Genomic DNA, 18,456 nt, shown 5'->3' with positions numbered 1-18,456 from the left:
AAGACTGTGTAGAGAAATGTGAGAACCTTAAATACTATATAAAATGTTTGTATTTTACCCTGACTGTATTTTAAGCAGAGAAGTTTCAATTTATATCCTGTGTCATTCTGATGGCAGAAGGGAGAAGAGCTTAAAGAGAGGTTATGATGGTAGAGAGACAGGTTGGACTACATTTCTTTTTTTCACTTCCTTAAATTATTATAATCTCTTGGCTCTATTTTAATCTGCAGAATCTACCCAAATCTGTCTTTAAACACACATTCACAGTTTTGTACTACTAAGTTACCTCTAGCCTACTTACTAATGACATAAAACAACAATTGTTCTCAGACACTGTGAACTACATACAAGCTGCAAAGTGTCTCATTTTTAACTTCAAATTTCCTTTTCACTTTAGATTCCAACTTCAGGATTGTAATGAAATGATGTTTCATTATCATATTAATGAATATGATGCAGATAATTAGTATGTAATATCTTGAAGTTTCCAAATAACTTGGTTTACAGAGTGAGTAGATTCAAGATTGTGACCAATAAACAATATGACATCACTCCCACTCATATTCCATTTATGGAATGAAACAAGAAGGTGGGATGGAGAGAAGTTACAGCTGGTAATTTAATAATGTTGAACCTGTTGCTCTCTCTTCTCTTTGTACCTGTTGGGATAAATTGGGTATATCATCATATTGAGGGGATGGGGGGGAGATTAAGTGAAATTGAATACTTGAATAATAAATTTATTAAGAGCTTACTATTTGACAACCACATTGCTGAATGAGCTTTCTGTGTACCAGTTTCTTTAACTTCCCCAACAACTCTCTGAGATAGGGACTACTGTCTTCCTTAAGTAGATTAATACAGAAGAGGGGTTAAGCAACTGCCCAATGTTGGGAAAGTAGAGGCGGCATAGGTTTTAGCACTACCCAATTTGGCTATAGTGGTTACTTTCTTAAACTCTAACCTGTAATGGAAAGAAACACATTAAAATATGCATTTACTTTAAAGAATAGTCAAAATTGTAATTTATTAAAACTGTGATGAACAGGCAACAGGCTTCAATCCCCAGGATGCCCCTTAGTATTGTCACAATGACCGAGAATGTAATTTCAGGAAGAAACGTTTTGAAATTGTTTCCTGTTGGCACTTAAAATTGCCAGAGAACTGGGTGATTTTTTTAATTCATATCATTGTAGTTAAAAATTAGGAAGGCTGGGGCTGGAAAGGGAAACAGTGGGAAATGATATTAGTCAAATTATATTGTTATAATTGTGTGTATGTAGAAAGGTGTAACAGTGAATCCCACCATTATGTACAACTATAATGCACCCACAAAATTGTGGAAAAATATTTAAAGAAAAGAATTCAGAAAACTTAGATCTCTCTTGAATTGCTTGTGGGAATGTAAAATGGTACAGCCATTCTGGAAAGTAATTCTGTAATTTCTTATATAACTAAACATGCATTTATAATACAATATCTCAAAGAAATAAAAATATTATATTCACACAAAAAGCAACAAGTGAATATTCGTAGCAGCTTCATCTGTAACTGTTAAAAACTGGAAACTACCCAAATGTTCTTCAACAATGAATGGTTGTACAAGCTCCAGTACCTCTACACCATGGAATCTCATTCAGCAATAAAAAGGAGCAAACCACTGGAACAAGTAACAACTTGGAGGGATGCAAAAAGAATGACACTGAGTGAAGAAAAAAACACATCTTAAAAGGTTATGTACTATATGATCCTATTTATATAGCTTTCTCTAAATGGCAATTATAGAATAGATGGAAAACTGATTAGTGGTAGCTGGGAATTAGGTAAGGGGGTGAGAAGGAAAATATTGTCCTTAAAAAAAAAAGACTTTTTAATTATGATCCTTAAAGAAACAGCATGAGTGATCCTTGTAATAGGAATGTTTGGTATGGTGAGTATACACAAAAATTCTCACATGATACAATTTCATAGAACCAATACATATTCAACAAGTACATGTAAAATTGGTAAAATATGTACAACATTGATGAAGCCTGTCAATTGTTGTGATACTGTACTGTCTGTAATCAATCCAAATAGTATCATTGGTGAAAACTGGATAAAGTGTCATGATATTGTACTGCAGATAAGCAAAAACTGGATAAAGTGTCATGATACTGTACTGTAGATGAGAAAAACATTACTGGTGGAAACTGGGTAAAGGGCATATGGGCTCTCTCTGTATTATTTTTAACAATTGCAAATAATTCCATAATTATCTCAAAATATTTTTAAAATAAATAAATAAATTAGGAAAGCTAATGTATAAGATAATGCAATTTTCTATGGAATTCAATAAAATCATTTCCAATTGAATTTAAAAATGAGGTTCATAATTCCAAGGGTTTTTTTTTCTTAACTAAATTTAATGTAAAATTATTATTTGTCCTTAATTCAAACCTATGTGACCATGTGTACAATATTCTTTCTCCAAGTCAAAGTTGAATTTTGAATCTTAGAGTTTTTAGCTTCAAAGAAATCATCATGTAGTACAATGCCGCAGTCCGGCTGCAGCAAAATAACGGGGGGGGGGGGGGGGGGGGGGGGTGACGAGGAACTTGTATAGATTGATACAGCAGAAGTGGGAGCCGTTTATTGTAGGACAACAGAGGTATTTATACATTCCACACAGCTTATCTTAATTAACATAAACTAGATACACAGTCAACCAATAAGGAATCTCCACACTTAATGGCTCGCTGGAGCCACCTCACAAACCATTCCCCCTGGCAAAATACCAGGCGCCATCCTGACTTGTTTACAGACTCTAACAGTACAATATTTCTATTACAACAGTAAATCTCATAAAGGATAAAGAAATTGTCAGTATCACACAGAGTGGATAAATAACTCCTTAGCAGAGGCACATCTTAGGAGAGTTCATAAATTTGAAAGGATTTAAGTTTTTAAATCATTTTGGTGAATTTGTGACAAAATTCCGTTTTTATAGATCTCTTCCATCACAACCAAATTAAAAGGTAAAATAATATTAGATAAGATTTATAGACATAAATTTAGTGTGAAAATATATTTGGAGTTATCTAAATTAAGAGGCTATTTGGGAACATAAAACACAAGGGCAGTCTGTGATTATAGACTACTTCCATGTAGAAATCTAAAACATAAATTTAAAAATCTAAACAGTGAGCAAAATATCAGCTACTTTTTCTGCACTATTCAAATGTGTAGCAGTTTAATAGCTAACATAAAATTAATATAAAACATGCATTATTTTAACATTAGAAATAAACTGTCCTCCTGCAATGCCGTGTCACATTAAAGTATGCTTCTCAAATCTATGCCTACTTTAATTTTGTCTAGTGATTTATTATCCAAAAGGTACAAAGAACTAAGAACTGGGGTTTCAAAACATACATTAATATAGAAGTGGTTTTTAATCCCTTGAATTAGAGGAGGATATTGTTGAATTTCTAAAACATTCTTAATATTAAAATTACAGGCTTTAATAATTTTCACTATTTAATTAGAGGTCACTAGAAAATTTGAATAAATGAAAGCATCTTATGATGTTCACAAAAGGAAAGTAGTGGAGCTCCCTCTATTGAATTATGCTTGAGAAAATGTGACTTGTATTTAAGATCATTATTCTATCACCTAAATGCTTATATTGTAATAACTGGAATATTTGTCTTTACAAGGTCTAATATTTTCAAAATTACAGTAATATAGTCAATATCAATTTCTAAAAGTAATATGGCAAATGATATATTATCCTATAATTTTAGAGCATGTATTTTTTTTAATTACTGAAGTTTTGTTTGTGAGAACTTATATTTTAAGGCTATAAGTTTCAATTTGTAATTTTTCTTTGGTTTTTCCAGAGTTATTAAAGCTGAAAATTCCCCTGGCAATCTTTGAAAGTAAAAAATCCTAATAAATATGTTTTTTTTTCAATTTTAGTATAAAATTTATTCAAATAGATCTGAAATAATCTTCTTATCAGTAAAATAAAATATTTCATAAATTTTTCTGATGTAAATAAACGGATATTAATATAATGTTTACTGAAAATGTGATTTATAATAATTATTATTGGTTGCAAGTCCAGCATGTATCAGGCACTGAGAAATGTAAAATGTACAATTTACCTTCTTCAATATTCATCTCAAATAAGCCTGATGATTGTTATCCTTAATGTACAAATGAGAACAAACAGTAGAAAGTAAACTTATGCTGTGCTCTATAGCTCAAGCTCTTTAGCTCTTATGCAGTGTGTTCAGTTTTGTGCAGTGACAGTCTATAAAAATTAAAAGCCATGTATTTTTTTTTTAGTTATAGATGGATACAATCCCTTTATCTTATTTGCTTATTTTTATGTGGTGCTGAGTGAGTATCTAACCCAGTACCTCACGTATGCTAAGCAAATGCTCTACCACTAAGCTACACAGTCCCAGCAATATATTTTAAAATAAATAAATAATCTGATATTAAACCATACTATCTACAAAAAAAAAATCACTACTGAAACAACAGTTCAAATCCTTTTTAATCAAACATTTTGGTCAATTCTAGAGAATAATAACCTCCAAATCATACTTTGAATCTCTACTCTTTCTTTTAAACTTTCTAAAAGAAAGGAGACATTTTTTATCAACCAAAAAGGAAAACAACTGAAATCAGTGTTTGTAAACAGATACTTATTTTCTATCCCAGTATAATAAGAAAAATGATTTAATCTTGAACTAAGCAGACTTTTCTCCAAGAAACTCTATTTGAGAACTAGGTTAGTTTCCATATAGGTTGAGCAGAGTAGGAGATTTATCTAATAGAGTAAGTACAAATATATATTACCTTTTACTCCTAGATATGGTATCAAAATTATTATTCATATTTAGAGTCATGCCTACTCAGCAAAAATATATAATTTACCTCTTATAACCACCATAAGCATCTTTTTTGAAAAATGTCATACCTATCACTAGGTGGAGAAAATGTTTGCAGAATAAAGTATGCTTGCCACAAATTTGAATATTTAAAACTAAATGACAGGATGAAACTGCTTGTTCATGAATTTACAGTTTGTACATATTAATATCAATTGCGTTTTGAATATTTGTTGTCTTGTTTAAAAAATATGTACCTTCAGTATATACCTGTTGAAACCTCTTCATATATATATTGCTATGATTTTTCTATATAAAAGCAACTATAAAAAACAGATTTTTGGTTGTGCTTTCCATAAAAGGTCAAAAATTACAAAATAAAATGTATTTAATGGTACTGACTTTTAAAAATATTTGCAAAGGATGGTGCTTTTCAGCTTGAAAAAAAATGATGAGGCTGTTAAAACAAATGTATTGGAAGAATTGTTCAAATTACGATTTATTTGACAATAACTGAAATTTGTTTGGCAAGATAAATTATACAGGGTTTACAAAATGGCATTAGTTATACCACCCATACAATGTACCTACAATGAGCTGACACAAATATTTGGAAACCACTCATATAATGAGAAACAGTATCAGATACTCTAAAAGGCTCACATGTGGTTGCCTCTTAATCCACTTCCATGTTAGCCAATTCAGTTTCAGAGCCTTTCTTACAAAATGGAAGAAAACATTGCTTACCATTACATAGTTTTATTTTAAAAATTAGCAGTTCTAAAAGTTATTTATGTAAAGTTATGTGTAAGGAAAACTGATAAAAATCCATTCTAAACACATTCTCCCTCATTTTTGCCCCTATCTCATGCATAATGAAGGTAGGCACAAATAAAACTGTTGTTTTTGCTTTATATATGAGTGTCTGTCATAATTTTAATTTTCCATAAGCTTTAAATAAATAAGAACCAACCTATTATTCTGATTAAAATACAGGTTAATAGTATGAGTTATGGAGGAGTATAAAGAAAGGGCATGTATTTTTGTTGAGATTTAAAATCTTGTGTGCTCTTTGAAATGTCGATTTAGTATTTCTTTCTAAGTGAAAAATGGACATATTATTTGATTCAGCAATTTCACTTCTAAGATAACTTCCTTCCAACATAACTGTTCATTTGGACAATAACATCTATTAGGAATTCATTGCTCTTATTGTTTGCAAAAACAAAAGATGGGAAACAATCTACACTTCCAAGAACTGGTAAAATGGTTAATTATGGTAGTATAATAACATCCAATGTACCATTTTGAAAAGTAAGGTAGAGAATTATGTGCTGATAAGAAAATCTTTTAATCTCTATAATGTGTTAAGTGAAAAAGGGAAAGTGCATTGTACACAGTATGTTCCCACTTCACTATTTTTCAAAGAGGAAAGGTGCATGTGCAAATATCTGCTAGAATATGAGTATTTGAATAAGACAGAGAACTTCTGAACCCCACAATTGGTAAGTTAAGTAGTAGGATTGCAGGAAGAGATTTGAACAGCTTTAAGAATCCTTAGTTTCTACATCAACCTTTAGAACTTCTTTAGTTTCCCTAAAAATTGAAAGATGGCATTTCACCTCCAGGAGTTAGAAGGTAAATTCCTTCCAACTTTAGGGTCTTCATTCAAGCTATTTATCATTCAGCAGATGCCTCAAGTATCACTTCCTGAAACTTTTCCACATCCCTACTAAAATCTGGACCTGATTTGGCCACTATGATGAACAGTACTCTTTAGTTCTTCTTGTAGTACGTAGCCAAACTTGTAAAAATTGCTAAATAATTAGTTGATGCACATCTTCCTGGAAAGAACTTGATGTCTTTGAGTGATAGTTATTTGACTATTAAGTAACTAGTTTATTTCCTTACCCCCAAGTACAGTGTTTTGCACATACTGAGAACTTGGTTAATATTTGTTGAATGCTATTATATATGTTGAATGGTCAATTCACATAAGTTTTAATTTTAGGTAATCAACAGTGTGACTGTAGGCAAGCAACTTAGTCATTTCAAGGTTCTTTATAGTTCCAAAGCCTTTATACAAGTGAAACTAAAATAATTGTTTGCTCTAAGAACGTGATAAATTGGCTATTGCATTTCAGGTAGTCTCTTAATCTGTGGCTTCCTTTATTTCACTACTTAAATAGGGGGCTAAACAAGTTGAATATCTAAAAGACAGTCTTATTTTTCCAACAGCCTGTCTACCACATTTGAGCTTGTGACCATAAATAAATGATATGTTTCTAAATCTTTTAAAATTGCTCTCTCTCCCCCATTCCTCCCCCTACCTCTCTCTCCCTTCCTCCCTTCCTCCCTCCCTCACTTCCCCCCTCTCTCCCATACAGAAACACTGATCTTTCCATAATTTCATTTCATGGGAAGTTAAGATTTAACCCTAGAAAATTTTTTATTAGACACTGCTTGAGCCTCTTCAGCAAGTTATATGTTTTGCCCAATGATCTAGAAGAAGAGGGTTTAAATTTTTAACATGGGACAAGAATCTATAGTAAGGGTCTTAACTATTCTCACATTCAGTATTATTATTGTAAGTAGTAGACTGATTGCAAATATGATCCTCATTTTCCCTTCCTGGTCTTTATACACCCATTTTACAAAATGACCTTTTAGCTCCCTGCATTCAGTAAGTAGAAATGATTTCCTCCACAAGGCTGGGCTTGTGACTTGTCTTCACAACAGAACATGGCAGAAGATAGGTTGCCAGTTCTAAAGCTAGCCTTAGGAGTATTTACACACTCCTGCTTTCTCTTGCAATTTTGTTTCTATCAAGAGAACAAACCTAGGCACAAATTTTAGAGAATGAAAGGTATGGAGGAGGAGAGTTCATTTTTCTGAACAGCAGCCAGCCTACTCCCAGAAGCAGAGCTGTTTAGGCTGATCCACAACAGACTGCAGTGGAATGAAGCCATTGATCGAGCTAAAACCAGAAAAAGCACCCAACCAAGTCCAGATGAAAATCCCAACCAGAAGAACAATTAATTAAATAAATAGCTGCTGTTTTTAGTCACTATATTTAAGGGCGCTTAATTACGCACCAATAGTTAACTGGCAACCTTTGGTTCAACAATTTAGGATCAGCAGCTAGACTCCTTTATATGAGGCTGATGTGCAGCAAGGTGAATTCCATACCCGGAAACATCCTAACTATTCTGGAAATTCCTGGGTATATGCTAACAAGAGTTTTAGCCACAGAGGCCAATATACTCTTTCTTCATTCTGCCCTGTGATTGAGAACAAAACTATAGTTTCCTTTACCATGTGTGCTTAGATAATGCTCTTTTAACTTTCATTAGCTACATCTATTTTGGGGTTTTCTGAATACTCAAAACACTAAACCTAATATTATACATGGATACCTAATATTAAATGTGGACACCTAATTTGGTGGAAATCATAAATTTTAGTATCAACTGTTCTCACCATACTGTTTTCTGTCCCAAGTCATGTCACCATTTCTGACTGATACAACTGTCAGATAATAGCTACTAATGGTTGCTTACATGTACAGAAAGACTGGGAGTTTCCCTCAACTTTAAAGACATCCAAGATAATTTATTTTTCTTTTTAGATTCAGATTGATAGTGGTGCTACTGAGAAACCTTACTGAACAACACAATGGGATTTGTACAATTTACTGTGAAAGGATTTTAGGCTCAGACTGAAATACGACTTCTACAAATAACTCCATAGCTAAGTGTAGCTCCAAGGTGAATTTCAAACACTTCTATTCCCTTGGCAACTCAGGCAAACTCAGTTTTCATGCCAGACTATGGGGCCTTTCTCTCCCTACACCCACACATACACACATGCACACAAACACAGAGAACTTCCCAGAATTTCTTTCCATTGGAGATTGATTATTAATAGTAGGAATATAACCCACCAGAGAGACTCACATGGTTTGCTCTCTGGTAGGTCACAGATTTTGGTCAAGGATCTAGAAAATGAGGGAAAACCCACTAAAACATTATGAGGCTCCATACTATAACCTTATCTCTCTTAGTCTTGATATGAAACAGGCACATGACACGTTAATAACATTTCACTATAGATGGCATTTAAATTTTAGAAGGTTAGAAATGCACACTTTGTCAGGATGAGGAATACATTTCTAGGGCTAAGTAATCCAATATCAATATATAGTCAGTAAGTTACTAATAATTATGGTGTGTTATTCAGTTGTCCACCACTATAATAAAACACATCAGGTAATTAACTTATAAAAATAAAAGTTTTATCTTGTCTCACAGTTTTGGAGGTTTCAGGCTCATTGGCTCATTTTCAGGTTCATTGGTGCCATTATTTTGGGCCTGTGATGAGGCAGCATATCATGGTGTGAGCACATATGAGAAGGAGCAAAGAGCAAGCAGAAGGGGTTGGGGAGCCTTTTGGGTTCATGCTTTCAACAACTTAAGGTCCTCTCAATAAGGTGCACCTCTTAAGCATTCCAGCAACTTCCAAAAGTGCCATCCTAAAAGCCAAATCTTAACACATAGTTCTCTGAGTATATTCAGCATCCAAACTATAACATATTGTTGCCATCTAATTTATCATCCAAAGTGAATTTTGAAGTCAGAAAAGGGTGCTGTTAATAATTGTACCTGGATATCAAGCATATATTGGAACTGTCTTTCCTGAATATACCAGGATGTGTGATTATCCTACTAATAATGTACTATTAAGCCAGATAGCACAAAAGACAATGAATAAATAAAAATAAATGTCTACAACGGGTAACACAAAGGGTCATAACAGGTGATACAACATGTATTACTTGGGAAATGGCTAGCTGATTGCACCTCAAAAAGGTGAATTTTCAATTGTTCAAAATGCAGACTTTAGTCCTAAAAGCTTAGAAACTTATTTTATATGCTTACTAAAACTTTTCCCATCTTTCAAGGATGAAATGACTAACAAAATTCATAAACCAGCTTATTGGTTTACATTAGAGCAATTATTACCAAGGGAATACAATGCTCACAATTCTCCAGCTAGTGCATCTTCTCCTATAAATTAGCTATATAAGAAGTCATGTTATAATTAGAGGATTTCTTAGTGACCATGAAATCACATCATGGGAAAATTCATCTTATTATTTGAATATTTAGAGCATTAAACCTTTATAATAGGTTCTATCTATCTCTATAAAAAAGCTGCACCTGCTATGCTGCACTGGGAAAAGTTATGTCTTCTAGCTGGAGGGGCCATTTTCATCATAGAAGAAAATGGTTTGGATGCATAAATATCTCCAAAAACTACATTTGGTCAATCACTCTTCCTGTTAGCTCTACTGATCAAAGCCTTTTCTATCATTGAACAAAAGTCCCTTCTAATAGGCATGACTTCTTTTCTTTTTTTTTTTTCAGTAATACACTATCAAAATGTCATCATGTCTTGATGGCTTATGAATCCTTCTTCGTACTCAGACAATTTTGCATATACATATTCTTTTCATGATGGATTTATTTTCCAGTTTAATTCTCAGGAGGCAGTATTAATATTCTTCATTCCCATGTTCTTCAGCAAAAAAAAAAAAAAAAAAAAAAATTGGTTAGCCCATGAATGGCAGGTGATGCCATGTAAAAAAGCTTAGTTTTCTATATATGCAAAGAAACACACACACACACACACACACACACACACACACACTCACACACAGTGAAGCATCTTCATGGTTTCGAGCCTTTTACCAGACTAAAGAATACACAGATGTAGATGAGATTTGACATTCTAAGCTGAATACAGTAGCACACACCTGTAATTCCTTCTACTTGGGAGGCTGAGGCAGGAAGATCACAATTTTGAAGCCAGCCTAGGCAACTTATTGAGACCCTATCTCAAAATAAAAAATAAAATGGGCTGCAGATACAACTCAGTGATTAGAGCAAGCATGAACCTTTGGGTTCAATCCCCACTACCCCTGCTACACAAAATGATATTGCAAAAGTTCATGGTCATCTGAGAAAGAAAGTAGCCAATAGCATACAATGTGGCAAAATCTACAGCAAAGACAAGTACAGGGGAAAGTCAGGACACACTTTAGTCATTATCAAAATTACAATCCTAGTTTTACATTAAAGGTAGAAAGAATAAGAAAGTTATTTTGTTTTCATTCACAGTTCAGATAAGACAACCTAGAATTTCTAAAACCATACACTACAGATAAAAAGGACAAAAATCTATTCACATCAGGCTGAGGTTGTAGTTCAGTGGTAGAGTGCTTGTTGTATGCAAGGGGAAAAGAAACTGAACCTGAGGGAATGTTTGGGGGATTTATCCCAGGAAAATGATGAATTGGAAAGCTGGTTGATAAATTAATCAACAAATTTAGTTAACTTCTCTGTTGACATCATCATAATAAGGCAATTAGAAAGGAAGTCCTTTGAATTCAATCTTTGATCTTCCTTGCCATTGATGGATTTGATGTTACTGTTTTCCACTGTTTACAATGACCTCATAAACCATGAAAAGTAGCAATTTCTTTTTCTAAAAGTAGGTATATCAATAGCCTCTGGAGAGTCAATCCACCTAGCTGCCAAGCCAACTCATATTAAGAAAGAAGAAAGAAGTATCACTTCCTTCTCTGTTAATTCATAGATACTCATATAAAGATATGACATAAATTTGTTTAAGAAAATGGTCAAAAAGTGAGGATAAATTTTTATTAAACATTGAAATTGTGACCTTACAAAGATAAACATTTAAATGATTCTTGATTTAAGTGGGATTGGACAAAGTCAGAAAACTGTATCAATTGCCATGATTATAGGATGTTTTCCTTGTGAACATCAGAGTCCATGATATTTGTACCATTTTCAAGGATTGCAAAAACTTAATTTCATCTCACAGATACAGTTAGGCTTATTTTGGCCAGGATTTTGCATCACTTCATAGAGTGACATAGGAGAGAGCTGAGAGAGAGAGATTGAAAGAATGAATGAGAGAAACAGAAGCAAGTCAGAGAAGTTAGCTAATTTCTGATGCATGTGTTACCTCAAAGCTTAGTATCATTACACTGAAATATTATGAATTCTTAGTAGACCAAATACAGGCCTGTTTGTTAAGTACTTCAACTCAAAGTCAAATTAGGTAATCCTTTGATTAGGAGTTGTTTTGGATTGTGCACAACTCTGATTTCTCCTTCAATGGAATGGGTAATTGAGAACTGACTAGATAAATAAGAGGAAGCATTAAAAGCTAATTTCATTCTTGGAACATACACTACAAAAATGGGCTATGATAATGGGGTTACCATAAAACAATTTGAATACCACAGCACATTTGGAACTAGTCCTATCTGAAATCTATAAGACATTCCACTCAATATTAAAAGGGAAAAAATAATGTGAATTTTGTTATTTAAACAGAATTTAGCTGAACAAAAATATCTGTAGCTCCAAAAATATAATAATGGTTTGTATACTGTACAATAGCACAATAACTGTATGACATGGCCTTATCAAATAGCAAAAAACATCATTGTCTTAAATATAAAATATATTTAAATTTTGACTTTATTCTTCACAGGAAGGAAAATTCTGCTCTATTATGAAAGTAATAAAAAGTACAAATGGATATTTTATGATCTTTTCCATTTATTATTGAAAATAAAAGGAGCTAATATTCTAAAGTAATAATTAAATAAATATTATCACCCACTATTCCCAAGAAAACATTCTTTAATATTTCAGTAAGTAAATTCATTCTTTGTGTATTACATGCATTTATGTGTCACAGATGAGATAGGTCTTTGTGAAAACAATGAAGAATAAAATTAACACTCTGAGAGGAATTGAGTTTAAGTTTCTATGTATACACAGAGGATCTTCTATTATAGCTGTACCTATGTGGCTCTACTGCATATTTGGGATATAAATTGCATGTGAAGACTTGAGTTAACAGCTTCATGGATGTAGAACTCTTTGATAGAGTTTTATGCTTAATAAATGGCCAGAACAGAAAGAGGTGTGTCAGGGATATAAGACATGATGAAAATAAAGCAGTAAAAATACTATCTGAAAAAATGCTGCCATTATATACAAACTCATGCTGACATTCAGACAGTACCCAGTTTTATAAAGGCCAGGGTTACTGACATGGAAATTTTAGGGAGAAAAACAAAAATAAATTACAAAAAGAAACATTTTTTGCTTGCTTATAAAATGGTCAAAGTGATAATTAAGTGGAATAAATTAAAGGGTGTTATTCTATTAAAATATAATGAAAGAATATAGCATATTTTACTGCTAAAATTTTCAAAATGCTGATCAAGGGGATTGTTAATCTTTCTAAATCAGAACCATGCATTACACAGACAGAAAATTTTATAGATGATAAATTTAAAAAGCATCAGAAAAATAACTCTCCCAAGATTTCAAGTATTCAGTTTTTAGCTTTTCTTATATGGAAAAGCTAAGAACTGAATACTTGCATCCCAACTCCAATACAAAGAGTATTCTAATAATATTTAAGACTTCTAAAGTGGGCTTTTATTGATTTTGTACTTCTTAGTAAATTACCAGTAGGCATTCATTCTCATCTGAAGTTCTATTACCAGGATAAGGTAGCTTGAATTTTCTAAAAAGTTAGAAAAAGTTTGAAATCTGGTAATGCAAATATTTTGAATTTCTATAGGTTTTAGAACAACAATAAAGATTTTTATTTTCTTCTATATTATGGAAGCAACATCAGGGTGTTCATAGGAGGCTTTGTCACATGAACATTTTGCCATCAATCATTCTTTATATCTGATTTCAGGATTTATATGTGCAATTGTAACATAGGTAGGCTTGCAGAAGAAATGGGTCACAGGGAAGGCTCACAGGGTTTTCTGACACCTAAAAGCAATTCCTACTTTTGAAGTCTCTTTTCCCAAAAGATTGGAGTAGTAGTTCCTCTCCATCACTTTATTTTATTTTTTTAAATAGCCCTATTAAGTTCTGGGAGAGGAAGCACAAAACACAATTTTAAAAAGTAGAAAAACAGAAATAAAATTAGAAGTTGGGGTACATTGACACTTTTCTAATTAATACAATTTATATAAATTTTGTCTAGAATGAGATAAACAGAAAAACACTATTGGAAAAATGACTCTGCATGCCCAAATAGGTTTCGTTTTGTTGTTATTGTTTTAATCTTATGACATTAGGAACAAAGTGTGTTTGAGCTGGAAGAAATCTCAGAGTGTATATTCTTAAGTCCACACTTTTATTTTACACATGAGAAAGTTGAAGCCCAAAACGTTAAATGACTTGCTCAAGTGCCTGTAGGAAGATGGTCTTGAGCCAAGCCTCAAAAAGCAATTTACTGCAAATAGTACTCCATTAAATTTTAAATTGCTATTGGATTAAATAAATCAGGAGAAAACAACATATATATTGGCTAGTAGTTTGTAGTTTTTAAATTAATAAATTTTAATAGTCCCACATTAGTAGTCTGAAAAGACATTATCTGAGTTGATGCTTTTTCCAAGGCCTGTTGAGATAAACTGATATGTTCCAAACATAATCTTCTACTGAAAACAGCCGTTGTCTTGAAATGAACCTGTAGCAGTGAATACTTATGAAAAATCCCAGAGATGGGTGTACACAGTTGACCCAAGTAAAGAAACAGTTAATTGGAAAACCCCACCTCTTTGTAAATAATCAAAGAAAGCCTCTCTCTCTCTCTCTCTCTCTCTCTCTCTCTCTCTCTCTCTCTCTCTCTCTCTCTAAGCAATACAAAATGTCACCACAGGCTGACGCTCTTTTACAAGAATAATGAGATTATTGCTACCTCGGATGCTGGGTACACACCATTTCATTGCCTTCATCTTTAATTCAGTTTGGGTGGCTAGATACATACCTTCCCCTGTCCTTAAAAACAAGTAACATGGAATGCCTAAAATACATTGACGACTACTGTACCAAGTACAGGCCAAAAGACCTACAAGAGCAGTTTCATAAACTCGAGTTTGTCCTCCAATACTGGACACACATTATTAATACTGTTCCGGAAATGAAGGGAGACAGCCAGGGAAGTCAGGGGGGTGAATGAAGGCAACCATGGGCACTGCACCCCCAACTGGCTCTGTTATGCAGAGCTCTGAAGGAGGCGCGCTTGAGGTCCAGAACCTGAGTGCAGACACAGCGCCTTAGTGTCACAATCCTTCCTTTTAAAACATGCTGACAACTGCACCGAGAAGTTCGCCAATGCCAGCCAGGTTATTCGTGAAAGCCGAGAATCTGAGGGTCTGTGGCATCCCAAGCTCTCATCCGCAGCGGTTGGCAGCGCTGAGAGAGCGCTCCCTGCTCGCGCAAAGAGCGCAGCTCTGTGCCCACTGGACAGGAGAGCCTGTGGCGCGGAAAGAAGCGCTACAAAAAAGATCTGAAAGAGGAACCTCTCCCCCGTTTGGCAGCTAAGTGGTGAGGAAAAACCTGTCCTTTGACTCCGCCAACTGAAATAAATTCCAGCGCGACCGCAAGAGAAAGGAAACTGGGCGTGTGCGTGTGGTCGGGGGCGGGGAAGTAGATGATCTGCACTCTCAAAGTCGGGAGAGGGTTAAAATGAACACCAACTATGGGCGTGTGGATCTTTACATTTTACAAGCTACATCACTCTTGTACTCCCTTCTTGAATCTCCTCCCCTTGGCTCCAGAGTGTCTTTCCTTCCCCCCATCTGACACTGGGTTCAGGAAAAAGTGAAATCCACACAGTGTCAGACCCTAGAGGGTCTCCCCTTCCCATCTCCGGTGTTTTCGCCTGCCCCACCTGCTTTAAAACGGTTTAACTCTGCTTTCACAGTCCCCGCCCCAGAGCCTGAGATTTGTCACAGACGCCTTTCTCAGCCTCAGAAACAGCAGGTGAGATCATTACCTCACCTAGGAATGTAACTTTAATAAAGAAAGCTGGAGAGGGCACCCTCCCCAACACCAACACACACAGCAGTAGCACCTCACAAACACTTGTGATCTTTCCCTCTAGCTCTAGTCCCCAACCCTACTTTCCTCTCTTTCCTTGGGGGGAGAGTCAGAGGCTTCGAAAGCTCCCTGTGGTCTGAGCTTGCCAACAACTGAAAGGATGTGCAGCAATAAAGGAAGCTAGAGTTTTTTCTTTGCCAAAAACTAAAGAAAAGAGAAAGAACAAACAAGTCAAAAGCAGGACGTGGTTTAACTGGCAACTGTCTGCGAAGGGATGTAAATCAAAACTTCAAAGGTAAAATCCTCAAGTCCAGCGAGGAAATGAACCTGACGCTCTGTCAAGTGACTGTGAGCGCTCAGAATGCCGGGTTGGGACTAACACATGTCACTCGGCCGGTGGGCCTCAGGATGCCAGGGCTAGGGGACGCTCCGGGAGAGAGGAAAGGGATTCCCCAAGAGATATTTTAGTTAATGAGAATTTTGCAGCCCCCCCCCCCCCAATCGCCGCTTTCCTTTAAGGTTCCATAGAACTGAGAACTGTCACAGGATCTGTCACAGGTCCGGAAAATCCACGAGCCTAAGATCTCCCCAGTCTGGCTGTTAATTCCAGCTCATCCAGCGTTATTTGCCTGCCATCAACCCTACACTCACCACCCACCAAGACAATGGAACCACGATTTAAGGGTTAGGTTTTTCGTGTGTGTCTGTGTATTTTTTAAGGGGATGATTAAAGTCCTTCCTTTCTCCTCTACCACCCCCCCCCTTATCCCTTCTTCACTTCATAACAAGGGGAAGTTCTAGGGGATTTATCACGAACAAGTGCGAACAGTTATTTTAGTAGAAAGCTAAGCGAAAGAAAAACTGCCCCAGGCGCAGTGACGTGGACTTTGATACCCAAAGACTGGGATTGTCAGAGGGCAAGAGTCTACTGCCTCTTAGCCAGGAGCCGCCGGAACCAGGCGAGAGAGTCTAAAAATCTTGACCATGGGTTCCTGCAGCTCCAACCTTGGCCTCACCCAAAGTTCCTGGAGCTTCACCCAGCTCTCTGCCCAAACTTGAACCAATCAGTCAAGCCCAGAAGAGCGACACAGGTGACTGAGCCCAGGGCCAGGTCTGTGCCTAGACGCCTTCCCTGATCTCCCCCACCACTCGCCCGCGCGCACAGCCACAGGACGCGTAGCCAGGGCCGGAAAACTAGAATACTGCCCCTGGCCCAGGTCAGTCCGTGGCCTCTCCGAGGCCCTTACTCACCTGGCCTGAGGATCGCAGCGGAGATCAAGAGGCAGAAAACCAGACGGCTGGAAGGGGACGCCTTGGATGCCATATTCCTCCTCCTTCTGGAGAGCCACAGACAGAGTCCACGCCGCAGGAGGTGGCGACGTCCCGGGCCCCACGGTGCCCGCACGCTCGTGGGTCCCGACGCAGAGGGCAGCGGCTTTTCCCAAACACACTGTCCCCTGGGCTGTGGTGGCGTTGCACCTTCAGGTCTCTGCCACTTGCAACTTTCCACCACGCAATACCCGCAACTCCTCCGCCCTCCCCCTCAGCACCCGCCCACGGTCCCTTCGGCTACTCCTCCCAGGACCGGCGACCTGGCTTTCCCGGAGACACTTGAGTGACACGGAAAGGTGTACGTGGTTCTTTTAGGCTGGTATCTTCTGTTAGTTTTCTTCTCTTGAAATAATAATGTTGATAGTTGTAGTGGGCATAAAAAGCTCGGTGCTATGAAGGAATCGCCCGGGGCGGCGACGGGGGCGGGGGGGGGGCGGCGGGTCTCCCCAGGTGGCAGCAGTGGCAGCAGCGAAAGCGGCGGTAGCAGTAGCAGCGGCGGTGGCAGCGGTCTCTGGGCTGCTCTGAGTGGAGAGACTGGAAGGCGTGTGTAACTGCCTCTCTCCTCCTCCCTCCCGCCTCTTCTCTTCCTCCTCTCCCCTCCCCGCTGCTCCCCTAGACGCAGAGCCTAGCAGGTGGTTGGAGCGCCGAGCTGCAGCCTAGAGGCGCTGCAGGACCGAGTGGGAGATTGAGCTTAGCGCTGGGACTCTGGTGTAAGGAATATCGCGGGCTTCAGCCCGGGCTCCCGGATGGGCGGGGCTTCATCAGGACTCCACCCCCAAGGGCATGCCCGCCAATGAGAAGCAGATTCGGTTGCTGCGCGCCGCCGGGTGGGTCTACCGGACTGACACTTCCCGTGCTTTACCAGCACCCTGGTGAGATGGTCTCGTGCTCTCTACTGTCCACCAGCCTCGCCCCCAGTTCAAAAAACTAGATTGCTCTCTTCTTGCCCACAGACTCCCGTCTCACTGGCTCATTCCTCTGGGATTTTTCTCCGCTGTAGTGTAGCAGTCTCCCAGTTCTATAAAATAGTCAGGACGGGCAATGGGGGTGGGGAGAGCACCTGGGGTCTAAGGGCGGGAACCAAGTGGGGAGGAAGGGGCCAGCGGAGGGGGAAAAGGTAGAAACTCTCCTTCTGGGAGTGGAGACGAAACGCTACTGTTTGCTTGGGGACAGTTCACGCATTGTATTGATTCCTCCCTTACTTTTTTCATCCCCCCCTTACCTCCCCTCCGTTTCGCGCTCACCTTTTAGGTTGACCGCCTGAGTCGACTGCCCATTACCAA

The 18,456-nt window shown here is 37.1% G+C and overlaps 1 protein-coding gene across 2 annotated transcripts in view; it reads right to left on the bottom strand.

Moving 5' to 3' along the window:
* ALCAM (activated leukocyte cell adhesion molecule) overlaps nucleotides 1-17,736 on the bottom strand; it is a 188,593-nt gene extending 170,857 nt beyond the window's left edge. For both annotated transcript variants that reach the window (XM_081301334.1, XM_081301335.1), the window contains exon 1: nucleotides 17,093-17,736. In XM_081301334.1, the coding sequence (XP_081157460.1) occupies nucleotides 17,093-17,165 (73 nt within the window). In that variant the 5' untranslated portion in view covers nucleotides 17,166-17,736. The remainder of the gene's footprint in view (nucleotides 1-17,092) is intronic.
* Nucleotides 17,737-18,456: the final 720 nt, after the last annotated feature.

Source organism: Spermophilus citellus, assembly GCF_964194105.1.
Source record: "Spermophilus citellus genome assembly, chromosome: 7".
Classification (NCBI taxonomy): Eukaryota; Metazoa; Chordata; class Mammalia; order Rodentia; family Sciuridae; genus Spermophilus; species Spermophilus citellus.
The sequence above is the reverse complement of the archived record's forward strand: the minus strand, read 5'-3'. Positions and strand labels throughout refer to the sequence as shown.